The 16,077-nt window shown below is 51.4% G+C and overlaps 1 protein-coding gene across 5 annotated transcripts in view; it reads left to right on the top strand.

Annotated features, from left to right (window-relative positions):
* The first annotated feature begins 5,003 nt into the window (after positions 1-5,003).
* LOC105492066 (C3 and PZP like alpha-2-macroglobulin domain containing 8) overlaps positions 5,004-16,077 on the top strand; it is a 118,947-nt gene continuing 107,873 nt past the window's right edge. For 2 of the 5 annotated variants that reach the window (XM_011759046.3, XM_071087639.1), the window contains exons 1-3: positions 5,004-5,201; positions 9,580-9,731; positions 11,410-11,432. In XM_011759046.3, the coding sequence (XP_011757348.2) occupies positions 5,110-5,201; positions 9,580-9,731; positions 11,410-11,432 (267 nt within the window). In that variant the 5' untranslated portion in view covers positions 5,004-5,109. The remainder of the gene's footprint in view (positions 5,202-9,579; positions 9,732-11,409; positions 11,433-16,077) is intronic. The other 3 variants (XR_011617850.1, XM_011758969.3, XM_071087638.1) reach the window with 2 other exon arrangements.

Raw genomic sequence — 16,077 nt, 5'->3', positions numbered from 1 at the left:
TACACGTTGAGCATCTCTAATCTGAAAATCCAAATTCCACAAATGCTCCAAAATTTAAAAATTTTCAGTGCCAACATGATGCTCAAAGGAAACACTCACTAGAACATTTCAGATTTCAGATTTTCAGATTAAAGATACTCTGGGCACGATGGCTCATGCCTGTAAACCCAGCACTTTGGGAGGCTGAAGCAGGTGGCTCACTTCAGCTCAGAAGTTCGAGACCAGCCTGAGCAACATGGAGAAACCCTGTCTCTAGAAAAATACAAAAATTAGCCAAATGTGGTGGCATGTGCCTATAGTCCTAGCTACTTGGGAGGCTGAAGTGGGAGGATTGCTTGAACCCAGGAGGTGAAGGTTGCAGTGAGCCAATATCGCACCACTGCACTGCAGCCTAGGCAACAGAACCAGACTCTCTCTCTCTCTCTCTCTCTCTCTCTCTCTCTCTCTCACAAACACACACACACACAATACTCTACCAGTAAGTATAATGTAAATATCCCCAAATCTGAAATATTAAAAATCTGGAACATTTCTTGCACTTGCACTGACCATTTTGGAAAGTGCATTTTAGATTAGGCATTTTTTCTTTTTTTTGAGACAGGGTCTGGCTCTGTTGCCCAGGCTGGAGCGCAGTGGCCCATTCTTGGCTCACTGCAACCTTCACCTTCCTGATTCAAGTGATTCTCATGCCTTAGCCTCCCAAGCAGCTGGAATTACAGGTACCTGCCATGACACCCAGCTAATTTTTGTATTTTGTAGAGACGGGGTTTCACCATGTTAGTCAGGCTGGTCTCGAACTCCTGACCTCAAGTGATTCACCCACCTTGGCCTTCCAAAGTGCTGGGATTACAGGCATGAGCCACTGCACCCAGCCGATAATGCATTTTGGCTACTCAACCTGTATAATGTGTTTCATTGCAAATCTGTATAATTTAGTTTTTGGTGATGGCTTTGTTAACTCAGGCTTGTATAATTTATGGAACAGTATCAACTGACTCTTCTAAGCAGCGAGCTGAGCCTTCTCCTGTGTGCTGCTGAGGCAGTAATCTGTGTGAGGAGTGCCCGCTTTGAGCCAGGGGCTGGGGCCAGCAGCAAACGGGGGGCTCACATCCCAAAGAAGACAGACAGGAAGCAGATGTATACGGAATAATAAGACCATGCTCCGTGCTTTGTGTACCATGCACTCAAACTGGATGACCGGGCCATGCTAGTGTCCTCACTGACTCCTGTTCACCCATCATCTAAATCAAGGGTCTCCAACCCCTGGGCCACAGACTGACACCGGTCTGATATTGGATGAGTAAGCAAAGCTTCATCTATATTTATAGCCTCTCCCCATTGCTCACTTTATCTCCCAAGCTCCACTCCCTGTCAGATCAGCAGCAGCATTAGATTCTCACAGAAGCCCAAACCCTATTGCAAACTGCGCATGTGAGGGATCTATGTTGTGTGCTCCTTAGGAGAATCTAATGCCTGGTGATCTGCCACCGTCTCCCATTAGGCCGGGCACAGTGGCTCAGGCCTGTAATCCCAGGACTTTGGGAGGCTGAGGCGGGCGGATCACACAAGGTCAGGAGTTCGAGATCAGCCTGGCCAACATGGCAAAACCCTGTCTCTACTAAAAATAAAAAAATTAGCGGGACGTGGTGGCGGGTGCTTGTAATCCCAGCTACTCAGAAGGCTGAGGCTGGAGAATGGCTTGAACCCAGGAGGTGGAGGTTGCAGTGAGCTGAGATCACTCCATTGCACTCCAGCCTGTGTGACAGAGCGAGACTTTGTTTAAAAAAAAAAAAAAAGGCCAGGTGCCGTGGCTCACGCCTGTAACCCCAGCACTTTGGGAGGCTGAGGCGGGCAGATCACGAGGTCAGGAGATCGACAACATCTTGGCTAACACGGTGAAACCCTGTCTCTACTAAAAATACAAAAAATTAGCTGGGCATGGTGGCAGGCGCCTGTAGTCCCACCTACTTGGGAGACTGAGGCAGGAGAATGGCATGAACCCGGGAGGCAGAGCTTGCAGTGAGCTGAGGTCGTGCCACTACACTCCAGCCTGGGCTACAGAGCAAGACTCTGTCTCAAAAAAAAAAAAAAAAAAAAAAAAAAAAGGAGTATGAGATGGCCAAATATACAACATGTGACATTGGGTAGGTGAGATCTACAGTTTAGTGCTCACCTATTCTCACACAATGAGGGGAGGAGGACCCTGTACACCGTGCGAGGTCACACAGGGGTTGCACTTAGGAGCACAATGAACAACCAGGGGCTGTGGGAAGCAAGCTTTGTAGTAACAAGAGGGTGAGGCGGCTCCTGGTTCTCCTGGGAGGATATGATTGGCTTGTTTCTTTCTTTCTTTTTTTTTGAGATGGAGTCTCGCTCTGTCACCCAGGCTGGAGTGTAGTGGCGCAATCTCAGCTCACTGCAAACTCCACCTCCCGGGTTCAAGCGATTCTCCTGCCTCAGCCTCCCGAGTAGCTGGGATTACAGGTTTGCACCACCACACCCGGCTAATTTTTGTATTTTTAGCGGAGACGGGTTTTCACCATGTTGGCCAGGCTGGTCTCGAACTCCTGGCCTCAGGTGATCCACCCGCCTCGGCTTCCCAAAGTGCTGGGATACAGGCATGAGCCACTGTGCCTGGCCATGGCTTGTTTCAATAACTTCTCAGCAGCTAGGGAAGTGAAGTCTGTGGCTGATGGGTGGGGTACAGCTGGTCTGGTTGCTTGGTGAGACAGCCAGGTGGAGAGCAACTTCTCTTGCCAGGCAGGGGGCATATTTGGCGAGAGTAGCTGAACAGTTGGTCAGGACATCGTGGTCCTGTGTGGCTCAACCATGCTAAGGCAGCACTGACATTTTAGACCTTACAACACAGACAGGCAGGAAAGGCACCTCAGGGCTAACCCTGAAGGTGGAGAAGAGCGGCCGGTCTTGTGATCCCACAGGGAAGTGCATCCCAGGCAGAGGGAACAGCTGGCACCTCGGCCCAAGATGGTGGTGGTGGTGGGTGGGTGGGGGTCTGATGTATCTCAAAGGCCAGTGTGGCCAGAGCCCAATGGTCAAGGAGGAAGTGGAGGGGTCAAAGGCTGGCCTGGAGGCTGAGGAGTGGAGGTTGGCTTAGGTAGGAGTCAGAATTGGCCTGGAGGGGTGGCAGGGGGCAAATTTCGATGATGAGGGTGAGACCAGATGCTGCTTCTTGGTGCTAAATTTTTGCACCTCCATGTGAGTTTAGCAGCCTGCTTGGGGTTGGCCTGGTCTGAGCTTGGAGGTAGGCAGCAACTCCTCCTCTTCGGGCAGGAGCGACAGCTATTCAGTCCACTCCGGCCCCTGCATGCGTGCACACACCCACACACATCCACACACCATCATCAGTTACATCCCCTCTGGTTGTGTGCTCAGTGGCAGCAGGTACTGTATGTCCCCGGGTCCTCACCGCCCAATCCAGGGCTTGGTGCTGCCTGAGTGATCAGTGCTGGGTCCAAAGGCCGTGGACAGGGCTGAGAAGCCCCCAGAGGACCCACATCCCTAGGGGCAGGGAGGGGGCAAGAGAAGCTTCCCTCGAATTTCCTGGAATGATCAGGAATTTGTCTGGCGAAGGAGGCAGGTAGAGGAAGACAGAGCTTAGGCAGAAGCAGGCAGTGGAGTGAGAACAAGGTGTTGGAGGAACTGGGCTGAGGTCTCTGCCATCAAAGCCAGAGTTTGGATTTCGTCTCAATAAACGGGAAGCCCTGGCTGGATGTGGTGGCTCACACCTGTAATCCTAGCACTCTGGGAGGCTGAGGAGGGAGGATCATTTGAGCCCAGAGTTCAAGACCAGCCTGGGCAACACAGTGCAACTCCGTTTCTAAAAATATATACATATAAAAATTAGCTGGGTGTGGGCTTGCACCTGTAGTCCCGGCTACTCTCCAGGAGTTTGAGGCTGCAGTGAGCTGTAACTGCGCCACTAAATTCCTGCCTGGGCAACAGAGCAAAATTCTGGTCTCAAAACATAAAAATAAAACATAAAATAAACAGGGAGCCCCGAGGATTCCTGGCAGGAGGAGGTGTAGTCAGCACTGGAATTTTAGGAGGGCAGCCGGTAGCTGGGGGAAGGGGGCTCCACATTGGAGGGAGAGGGTCCAGGACTGGGACATGGTATAGGATGTGCCGCCTGCCAGTGGGACCTAGGACAGCAGGACCATCGCTGAAGTGGCCACACGGGGAGGGGCAGGAGGGGACACCCTGCTCTTGGAGAGAAAGGAGGTGCCCATCCATCCCTGCTGTATGGGAGGGGAAGGGGGACTCTGAGGCCCAGAGAGAGAGGGGACAGGCCCAAGGGATTTGTGGACATTGGGGGTAGGGGAGAGGGGAGATGAGAGGACAGATAGGGGCCTGGGGCAGATGTGGGTCTGGAAGGTTCGATCCCTGGCTAGACTGTTTCCCCAAAGGATCCTCTGCTCCTCGGGCTGCACGCACTGTACTGGGCACCAGATACAGGCCAGGGCCTGGGGCACAGCCGCCCCTGTGGGATGGAGGTTGCAGGCGGCGTCCAGACCCAGCGGCCCCTGGGGAGGGGTGGGCCCGGGGAGGGGGCCATAAGGGGGGTGGCTGGGGAGGGAGGGGGCGAGAGGCCAGGGAAGGGGCAGGTTCCAAGTGGACGCTGGGTGGAGAGGAGAGGGCGGTTGGGGGTCGGGTCCGAGGCGGGGCTGGTGGGGACGGGGGAATCCGGGGGAGAATCCGGGTAGGGGGCGAGGAGGCGGGTTCGGGAGGAATTGGGCAGGGCCCGGGTGGGTCGGGGAGTAAGTGGGGGGACGATCGCGGGAAGGGATCGGGGCGGGTCAGGGTCCGGAGATGGGCGGAGCAGGCGTCCCAGGAGGGTGCGCCCAGGAGTGGGGCGAGCGGGGCGAGCTGGGCGGGCCCGGAGACGAGGCGGGTCCGGGGAGGGGGCTGGCCCGGGGCTGCCCCAGCTTGGCCGGGCGCAGAGCGGGGCGCATGGCGCCGGGCGCACTGCGCGGGGGCTGCGAACAAAGGGCCCCCGGCGGCGGCGGGAGGACGGCCGCGCTCGGACCCTGGCCCTGGCCCAGCCCTGGCCCGGCCCCCTCCCCAGGCGCAGCGCACCCCCGGAGCCGAAAAATGAGCTGCGCCCTGCTCTGGCCGTTGCTCCCGCTCCTGCTCCTACTGCTGTCGGCGCGGGACGGCGTGCGCGCCGCGCAGCCTCAGGCCCCGTGAGTATCCCCGGCGACAGAGGAGGTCGGTCGCCTTCTGGGGTGGGGGTCGTAGGGACTGGCTCAGAGGGTCGCAGCGACCTACCCAAGGCCACACAGCCTCCGCGCTGGGCTGGACCTGGCCTCTTGTTCCCGAATCGTCTTGGGGAGGGGGCGCCCTAAAGTTTCCAAAGTGACTGTGGAGGTACAGGGACTTCCAAAAGCTAAAGGCGCTGAGGTCAGCTCCCCCCGCCCCACCTCGACCCCTTCGTGTGACCCGGGCTGTCATCTTGGGTGGCGATTTCCAGTTGTCCAAGGCATGAAGGTAAGAGGCACGTCTTGGCTGAGAAGTGGGAGGAGAGTGGGAACGGGCAGTTTCCCGTGGGTGGGCGTGGTGAGGGGGGAGAAAATGTTTGTTTTGCTTCTACATTTTTCTAGAGGTTTGCTTGCAGGCTCCTGGTGGGTTGATGGCGGGGAGAAGGTGAATTAACTAGCTGCTGGGGAGAACTCCTAAGTTGGCTTCACAGAGAATATTTCTAAACCTGGCAAGTTCTGGTGAGCTCTGCAGGGCTGTGGGTTCAGGGGGGCTGCCTTGGTCTGCACAAGCCCAGCCTTTTAGTCCAGCTGGGCGTTTAGGAGGCGGCTTGTTCAAGCAGCCCTTGTTTAGGAGTTTCCAGAAAGCTGGTAAGCAGTGAGACTAGGTGGGTGTCGTTATTTGCTGTGAGTACCTGGTCCTTGCTGGTTACAGTTTTAAAAGCAAGACAGTCTACTGCGCTCTGAGCATCCAGACTTTCCTCTCCTAGGCTTCGTGAAATAGGAACCCTGCAAATTTTCATCCTGATGCTTCTTTCAAAGCTGACATCCCTTAGAATAGTGGTTCTAAGCCCTGGGGTGGGGGTGGGGTGGGGATTTCTGTCTCCCTGAGGCCATTGGGAAATGTCTGGAGGTATTTCTGGTTGTCACAAATAGGGGGAGGCATTTGGTGTTGGCGTCAAGTGAGCGCAGGTCAGGAATGCTGGTAAACAGCTTTGGATGCGCAGGTCAGCTTCCACCACAAGGAATGACACGGCCCCACATGACAGACCTTGGGTCCAATGACAGACCCTGCCTTATAAAAAGGTGTTTTTAAATTTTTTATTTTTTTATTTTTGAGACGGAGTTTTACTCTTATTGCCCAGGGTGGAGTGCAATGGCATGATCTCGGCTCATTGCAGCCTCCACCTCCCAGGTTCAAATGGCTCTCCTGCCTCAGCCTCCCGAGTAGCTGGGATTACAAGCGTGTGCCGCCACACCCGGCTAATTTTTTGTATTTTTTTAGTAGAGATGGAGTTTCTCCATGTTGGCCAGGCTGTTCTGGAACTCCTGACCTCAGGTGATCCACCCACCTCGGCCTCCCAAAGTGCTCGGATTACAGGGTGAGTCACTGTGCCTGGCCCGTTGGAGAATTTTAAACAGTTCTCCAGGGCGTTTGCCTCTGACTAAAGTCACCCTGGGATCTTACCATCTGTTAAGTGACATGGAATCCCTGTACTGACAGACACACTGGGGAAGAAACGTCCCCAAATGACCGACCTGGGATTCCAGAGTAGCTGGCCTCTAAACCAGGGGCATGGTTCACCCAGCCCAAAGGATCCCATCTTAGGAATAGCTCTGGATGCCCACTTCTGTGACCTGAGAGATTTTTGTGTGAGGAATTTCTGATCCCAGAAAGCAGCATAGCTTTGCAGTTGTAAGAGCAATTCTGTCTACACTGACCCGGACATCACTTTCCCCAATCTGGGACCTTCTGAGACCAGCAGGATGAGAAGCCAGTGTTGGCCCAGATGCTAGGGGTGGGTCAGGTGTGATAGTGAATGGCTGGCAGGCATCCCAACAGCTGGAAACAGCCGCAACTTCTGAATGGCAGGGAAACTTAATTTGGTGATGTCAGGTTCTCTGGGCAGTTGGAAGTAGACTCAAACCCATATTGTTAGGACTTTCAAAGGTGACGAAGCAAAATGAACACTTATTCCTCATTCTGTCTTCTATACTCACCACGTACTATATGTGAGGCTAAGCTCTAGGGATCTGCTGGGAGCCAGACAGAAAGAGTATGTCCCTTCTAAAGGATGCCACATTCCTGTGCTAGAGCTGGACAGGACACCTACAAACCCAGGGTAATTGCGTGTCCTGGTCAGTGCTGGAGTTATGTAATACACAGCACACACCTAGGGTCTTGCAAACTCCAGTTGGTCCTAGAGTTGGACAGCACATGTGTGATCCCAGGGGACTGAACTCTGGTAATTATTCAAGGCAGATGGAGCACACTATGATCACAGGGTCAGTGCCCACTGTGGCCAGGGCTGCAGTAAACAACCCAAACCCATTGTTCGTGTGCATGAAACAACACAAACCCACTGCGTCTTTTGAGATACAAAATTTGTAATGATGTTTTCATGAAGTTTGGTTTATCATGAGTTATTTTATGGATAGTTTTGGTATCTTACCCAAGAAATCTTTGCCTAATCTAAGCACGCAATGACTTTCTCCTTTGTTATCTTCTAGTTCTTCTACAAGTTTTACTTCTTCAATTTAGATCTGTTACTAAGATTAACTTTGAGTTAATCTAATTGCATGATGTGAGGTAATGGTCTCAATTCACGTGGTCTCAATGCACGTGGATGTTGGGTTGTTCTAGAGACACTATTGAGGCCAGGTGCAGTGGGCCTGTAATCCCAGCACTTTGGGAGGCCAAGGCGGCCAGATGACTTGAGGTCAGGAGTTCAAGACAAGCCTGGCCAACATGGTGGAACCCTGTCTCTACGAAAAATACAAAAATTAGCCAGGCGTGGTGGCACACTCCTGTAGTCCCAGCTACTCTGGAGGCTGAGGCAGGAGAGTCCCTTGAACCTTAGAGTTGGAGGGTACAGTGAGCTGAGATCACATCACTGCACTCCAGCTTAGGCAACAGAGCAAGATTCAGTCTCAATTAAAAATAAATAAATAAATAAATAAATAAATAAATAAATAAAAAATATTGAAATGAAAATGTCTCCTAATCTCATTGCATGGTCCAGTTTTCCTCTTTACCCTCTTTTCTTCGGATTTCCATCATGCTACATGGTTGCAATTGTGGTGCCTTTGCTATAATGCTCTTGGTGATTGTGGGGACACTGTAAGCATTTCATGAGGTTACATGGCCTTTGTAATTTTCCATGGAAGTCTGCAGATACTGGGAGACAGGAGCTCAGGTGGGGAGGACCTGGGTCCTCAGGTCATGTCCCTTAAGGACACCCCAGCACCCTCTTCTGCTCAGCTGTGTGATCTGGTGCATGTTCCTATCCTTCTGAAGCATCAACTTCCCATTGGGAAAGTGGGGGTAATGCCTCCCTTCCAGAGGTGACTTCATAGTCAATCAGAAGATTTTAGGAAAGAGACGCCTGCCTTGATTCCATCGTTTTCAGAATTTTTTCTGTTTGAGGCCCTATAGTTTGTTTTCAGGGTTTGTTCTTAAAATGAATGTTGCAAAGAAGCCCTTTGCTTCTTTTTATCAGGTTCTGGAGTCTGGCTGCCTGAGTTAGAATCCTGGTCTGTCACTGTTGGGGCTAGTGACTTGACTTCTCCAGGGTTTCCTTTCTCTCTGAATGGGGCTGATGTCAGTACTTCTCATGATGGTGGGGGCGGGGGTGCACTGTGAGGATGAAGTGGGATCCTGCCGGTTACCTGACTTGTGGAGGAGAGTATTTCAGACAGTGGGCATGACATGTGCAAAGGTCCTGGGCCAGATGGGCCGGGCATGGTGGCTCATGCCTGTAATCCCAGAACTTTGGGAGGCTAAGGAGAGTGGATCATTTGAGGTCAGGAGTTTGAGATCATCCTGGCCAACATGGCAAAACCCTGTCTCTACTAAAAAGACAAAAATCAGCCAGGCTTGGTGAGAGACACCTGTAATCCCAGCTACTCGGGAGGCTGAAGCACGAGAATCCCTTGAACCTGGGAGGCGGGGGTTGCAGTGAGCCGAGATCACGCCACTGCACTCCAGCCTGGGGGACAGAGCAAGTCTGTCTCCAGAAACAAAACAAAAACAAACAAACAAACAAACAAAGGTCCGGGGGCAGAAGGAAGTAGCTGAGCAAACAGCCTGGAGGCTGGAATACGGAGAGTAAGAGGGGATGTGTGATGCTGAAAAATCCAGTGAGGCCAGATTCTTACCCAGCATGGGGACTTCAGAGGTGAATGAGCCAATCCCTGGCCTCAAGAACTAATGTGGGGGGAACAAACTCCTAGAGCATCAGTGCCAGCCAGGTGTGGTCAGGAAAAGGCAGGAGTCTGCTGCGGGGAGAGCCCTGACCTAGCCGTGGTGGCAGCGAGGCCAGGGGGCTGCGGGTGAGAACTTCACCTCGGATCTCCTTTCCTACAGGGGTTACCTGATTGCAGCTCCCTCTGTTTTTCGCGCGGGCGTGGAGGAAGTCATCAGCGTGACCATCTTTAACTCCCCATGGGAAGTCATAGTCCAGGCTCAGCTGGTGGCCCAGGGTGAGCCGGTGGTGCAGAGCCAGGGAGCCATCCTGGGTAGGTCCCTTGGGTGCCGGACCAGGACTTCCCCATCTTTTGCAAAGTGGAGCCACTTGCTGGCCTTCAGGACTGGGACAGTGTGGGTGTTGCTTTGCTTCCCTTCTGCCCTAAATCCCCAGGGGCACAAGAGGGAGGGAGGGAGGGAGGACAGGTTGCAATCTCCTCATTCTACAGATGGAGAGAGTAAAGCCCAGAAAGGGCAGTTCAGCTCACAGTTCCTCAGCAGCCCTAGTTGTGTGGGTGCAGATCTGGGCAGAGTGGGGGCACCCACCTGTGTCAGCTTTGACCAGAGGTGGGACAGGGGACCTGGAGGAGATCACCTGACTCCCTCCGACCTTTTGTTGGGTTTCCAGCACACCTGAACCATTAGACTCAGACCTGGACTCACAGGCCTGTTACTAAGTGCAGCTCAGGCCCTCAGCCAGTCTCTCCCCCTCACTCCTTGGTCAAATTCAGACAGCAACAGCCTCAGCCTCCTGGGCAAGATGGTGAATGAGATCCCTGGCCCAGAAAGCTGCAGTCTCCCAGGGGAGGTAGACTCATTCCTCATGCCGAGAATGATGTAGCCACAGGAGACACAGACAAGGTCAGGGGCTCCAAGGCCACTGAAGCAGCACTTGTCTCCTGGGGAGGTGTGGTCAGAGAAGGTGAAATGTGGAAGCTTCTAGAACCTTCTAGAAGTCCTTCTAGTCCTAGAAGAATCAGGTACTCCTGACTTGGGTGGCTAGCTAACTGAAACCCAACTCCAGTTGGCTTCTGCAACAGTTTATGGTCTCTCATAACTAGAAAGAAAGTCCACCGGTATTTCTGCCTGGCTTCTTGCCCTATCTCCTGATGCAGCCAGGTCTCCCCTTAAGATCAGGGGAAGCACCAGTTTCCCAAGATGGCTGGATAAAGTCCCAGGATTCCCTCTGATTGGCCTATCTTGGGTCATATGCTCAACCCTGAGCCAATCACTGTGACCAGAGGTGATGACCTGTGCTGATTGGTTCATTTTGGATCATGTGCTCAACCCTGAACCAATCACTGTGACCAGGGGGAAGGCCTATGCAGATTGGCTTAGAGCCCCAGGAAGGTGGATGGAGAGCTTAGGAGACTCGTGGCTTGTGTGCTGGGCAGTTAGCTTGTCTAAGGGAATTGAAGATCTGTTAGCAGGAAATGGGATGATTGTTGCTGGCAGGCAAAAATAATAGATACCTAATTGAGTCCTGGAGGCCAGAAACCTAGTACAGTACCACAAATGATTCCATGTGGGTAGCAGAGTGAGGTGATGGGAGAACAGGCAGGTCCACTAGGGACCTCGGTCCCCTCTTCTTTCTCTCCACCCTTCTCCTTGTTCCTCTCCCCTGGTGTTTTCCCATTACTCCCCTCACAGCTTACTTTGGGCAGGAGCCAGGGGTGAAGTAAATCAAGTACTTAGGCAGGCCAGCTTTCCCTTGAATAGCTCAGCTTTGTCCATCCCCTCTGGCCTTCAGCTTGTGCCAGCTTGGAGGAAACCTCTGGCTTCTGCCAGAGGCCCAGCCTGGCCCAGGCCAGGCCAGCATGACCCAGGGTGTGTTTGTCCACATGAAACCCCTTTGGGTTCAGAAAGTTTGTGGTTTGTGAGACTGCAGCTCAGGGAGGCGGGGCAACACAGCTCTCGATTTAACTTTTTTCATTTTATTTTCATTTTTAGATAAAGGGACAATCAAACTCAAGGTAAGCTGTTAATTTTTAAAAGCATAAACCTGACCTTGGAAACAAAGAATTGAATTGGAATGGAACAAAAGAAATTGCATGTGTTGTGAGAAAAATCATTTTTAAAAAGGAGATGTAAAAAATGAATAATGAGGTTAGTGCCATGCTCACACCTGTAATCCCAGCTCTTTGGGAGGCTGAGGTGGGTGGATCTCTTGAGCCCAGGAGTTCAAGGCCAGCCCGGAAAACATGGTAAAATCCTGTCTCTACAAAAAAATACAAAAATTAGCCATTAGCCAGGCATGGTGGTTCACGCCTGTTGTCCCAACCACTTGGGAGGCTGGGGTGGGAGGATTGCTTGAGACTGGGAGGTTGACGCTGCAGTGAGCTTTGATCGCACCACTGCACTCCAGCCTGGGCAACAGAGTGAGACCCTGTTTAAAAAAAAAAAAAAAAAAGAATAACGAAATTTAGAAAAGGAGAAATCCACCGATAATCCAGTTTTTATACTTTTCACTTTTTCATGTTTTCCACACATTCTTGTTCATGCACATACATTTCCTTTTCCAGTTTCATTTTTCTTTTCCTAGTTTCATTTAAAGGACACACATCATTGGCCGGGCTCAGTGACACATGCCTGTAACCCTAGCACTCTGGGAGGCTGAGACGGGTGGATCTCCTGAGGTCAGGAGTTTGAGACCAGCCTGGCCAACATGGCGAAACCCCATCTCTACTAAAAATACAAAAGTTAGCTGAGTGTGGTGACGCACTCCTGTAATCCCAGCTACTTGGGGAGCTGAGGCAGGAGAATTGCCTCAACCCAGGGGATGGAGGTTGCGGTGAGCCAAGATCATACCGCTTCACTCCAGCCTGGGTGACAGAGCGAAACTCCATCGCAAAAAAAAAAACAAGACAAAACAAAACAAAACAAACACCATGGTGTTTCCTATTCCCTCTTATCACATTGTTGTAAACAACTTCTATGTTTCCAAGTCTCTGTAATTGGAATTTCCATCTTATTGTAAACAACATCCTATTGCACCCCTCTTAGATATCAATTTGCTAAGCCCCCAGTTTGCACAGGTTAGATTTTTTTTTTAGATTGTTTCAGTGTTTTTTTTTTTTTTTTTTTGAGATGAGGTCTCTCTCCGTCACCCAGGCTGGAGTCCAATGGTACAATCTCAGCTCACTGCAACCTCTGTCCCCTGGGTTCAAGCGATTCTCATGCCTCCGCCTCCCGAGTAGCTGGGACCTCAGGCACGCATCATCACGACTGGCTTTTTTTTTTCTTTTTCTTTTTCCTTTTTTTTTTTTTTTAGTAGAGATGGGGTTTTACCATGTTGGCCAGACTGGGCTGAAACTCCTGACGTCAAGTGATCCACACACCTTGGCCTCCCAAAGCGCTGGGATTACAGGCATGAGCCACCCTGCCTGAGCTGTTTTTAGTGTTTTGATACCGTAATCTGTAAGTCGCCAGAATGTTTGTATGTAAAGCTGCATTGGCATTCTGGATGCCTTCTTTAGGCTAAGCACCCAGATAGAAGAATTACCAGCAGGACCCAAGCCTCTCACTGGGTCTTGCTGTGTCCTAGAATACACGGCAGTACCTGTTCATGGAACCACCTGCAGTGCATTAGGGATCAAATTTCTCCACTGCCTCTCAGACATTGAATATTGTTATTTTTAAATTATTATATGTAATAAACTATGTAAATAATTCTATGACATGGGTTTTCAAACTGAAGTCCTTGGATTTCAGAGATTATGTAAGCCCTGAAATTGCAGGCATTGAGGGGTTAGCTATTCCTTAACTTTTACCACATGCTCACAGGAGTCTACAAATGAATGGGCTAAATTGAGAATTATTTTAAATTGTAATGCGCCCATCTCCGTTGATCAGAATGGAGACTGAGGTGGTTCCTTTTGTATGAGGTATACCACTAGTGCCTAATTGCTGCGGAGCAGTGGTCTTCCTGCCTTACTTTTTTTTTTTTTTTTTTGAAGCAGTCTTGCTTTTTCTCCCAGGCTGGAGTGCAGTGGTGCAATCTTGGCTCACTGCAACCTCCACTTCCCAGGTTCAAGTCATGCTCCTGCCTCAGCCTCCCCAGTAGCTGGGATTACAAGTGTGCACGACCACACCCGGCTAATTTTTGTATTTTTAATAGAGATGGGGTTTCATCATGTTGGCCAGGCTGGTCTCGAACTCCTGACCTCAGGTAATCTGCCCACCTCAGCCTCCCAAAGTGTTGGGATTACAGGAGTGAACCACAGCACCTGGCCTCTCCCTTATGTTTGATGATAGAACCCTTTCTCTAAGGCAGCAGTTCTCACTCAGGGGTGCTTTTGCCCTACAGGGGACATTTCATAAAGTCTGGAGACGTTTTTGGTTGTCACAGCTGGTGTGGGGGCTGGGCGGTGCCAGGTGCTACTGGCATCTGGTGGGTGGAGGCCATGGCTGCAGCTCAACATCTTACAATGCACAGGATCCCCTACGGCAAAGAAGGATGTGGCCCCAGAAGTCCACATTCAGGAACCCCCGAACCAAAACCCTAGAGCAGCAGTCCCTAACCTTTTTGGCACCAGGGACCAGTTTCATGGAAGACAGTTTTTCCACAGACCAGGGAGCAGAAGAAATGGCTTCAGGATGATTCAGGTGCATTCCATTTATTGTGTGCTTAAATTTCTATTATTACGTTGTAATATGTAACAAAATAATGATATAACTCACCATAATGGAAGAATCAGTGCAAGCCCTGAGCTTGTTTTCCTTCAACTAGATGGTCCCATCTGAGGGTGATGGGAGACAGTAACAGATCGTCAGGCATTAGATTGTCATAAAGAGCACGCAACCTAGACCTCTCCCGTGCACAGTTCACAATAGGGTTCACACTCCTATGAGAATCTAATGTCGCCGCTGAGCTGATGGGAGGCGGAGCTTAGGCAGTCATGTGAGCGATGGGGAGTGGCTGTAAATACAGATGGAGGTTCATTTGCTCACCCACTGCTCACCTCCTGCTCTGTAGCCCTGTTCCTAACAGGCCACAGACTGGTACCAGTCTGTGGCCCAGGGGTTGAGGGTCCCTGCCCTAGGGCTTCAATACCTAGAGAAGCATAGGGAAAAAAGAGAAAAAAAGAAGTCCCTAGAGCTCCCTTTCCTGGCTTCCTGTCATGAGATTTCCCTCCCTCCTTTCCTTCCTTCCTCCCTTTCTTTTTCCTCCTCCTCCTCCTCCTCCTCCTCCTCCTCCTCCTCCTCCTCCTCCTCCTCCTCCTCCTCTCTCTTCTTCTTCTTCTTCTTCTTCTTCTTCTTCTTCTTCTTCTTCTTCTTCTTCTTCTTCTTCTTCTTCTTCTTCTTCTTCTTCTTCTCCTTCTTCTCCTTCTCCTTCTTCCTCCTCCTCCTCTTCTTCTTCTTCTTCTCCTTCTCCTCCTTCTCCTTCTCCTTCTCCTCCTCCTCCTCCTCCTCCTCCTCTCTCTCTCTTTTTCTCTCTCTCTCTCTTTCTCTCTCTCTCTTTTCCTGGCTTCATGTGGTTTGATTTCTCTCTCTCTCTTTTTGGAGACAGAGTCTCGCTGTCTTGCCCAGGCTGGAGTGCAGTGGTATGATCTCAGCTCACTGCAACATCTGCCTCCCGGGTACAAGTGATTTTCTTGCCTCAGCCTCCTGAGTAGCTGGGACTACAGACGCCCTCCGCACCATGCCCAGCTAATTTTTGTATTTTCAGTAGAGATGGGGGTTCGCCATATTGGCTACACTGGTCTCAAACTTCTGACCTCAAGTGATCCGCCTGCCTCAGCCTCCCAAAGTGCTGGGATTACAGGTGTGAGCCACCGCACCCAGCCTAGATCTGCTTTCTTATGAGTCAGGAAGCCATGCTCCCTGGAGCAGGTGTTAAGATGACGTGCTGTCCCTGGCCATCACACGTTAGAAGACACTCTTCACAGCGCAGATGCTGGGAATTTGTAAGAGAGACTAACAAAGGGTTGTATAATTCTGGGAGAGGGGCCAAGGGCTCTTAAGACTAGACTTGCAATTCCCAAGAAAGATGCTTAAGATCCTTAGCATTTGGCCACACACAGTGACTCATGCCTGTAATCCTAGCTACTTGGGAGGCCAAAACTGGAGGATCGCTTGAGGCCAGGAGTTGGAGACCAGCCTGGGGAACATAGTTGAGAGCCTGTCCCCTGTCTCTACAAAAATAAAAATAAAAAGTTAGCCAGGCATGGTGGCCTGCGCCTGTCGTCCCAGCTACTCAGTAGGCCGAGGTAGGAAGATTGCTTGAGTCCAGGAGATGGAGGCTGCGGTGAGTCGTGATCGCACCACAGCACTCTAGTCTGGGCAACAGAGCAAGACCCTGTCTCTAAAAACAGAAAGAAGGCTGGAAGTCCTTCTTCCCTTCTGTCCCTGTGGGGCGCAATCTGCTCCCGGGGAAGGGGTGAAGCTCTAGGGGCTGCCGGTTGGGGTCGACCCCCCTTATGTGCTCAGCACAGCCTCTTGTCCCCCACCCTTCCTGTCCCTCCAGCGTACGGTCCTCAGCCCCTCCAGTATTTCCCTCCTGCTCATCCTCGCCCTGCTCCTGGGTGGCCGGCACCTTTCGTCCCTCTTCAACCTTTGGCCAATGCTGAGATATTTCCAGAAACAGGGCCAGGTGAGGATTTTGGGATTGGAGTAGCA

Source organism: Macaca nemestrina, chromosome 20, assembly GCF_043159975.1.
Source record: "Macaca nemestrina isolate mMacNem1 chromosome 20, mMacNem.hap1, whole genome shotgun sequence".
Classification (NCBI taxonomy): domain Eukaryota; kingdom Metazoa; phylum Chordata; class Mammalia; order Primates; family Cercopithecidae; genus Macaca; species Macaca nemestrina.
The sequence above is the reverse complement of the archived record's forward strand: the minus strand, read 5'-3'. Positions and strand labels throughout refer to the sequence as shown.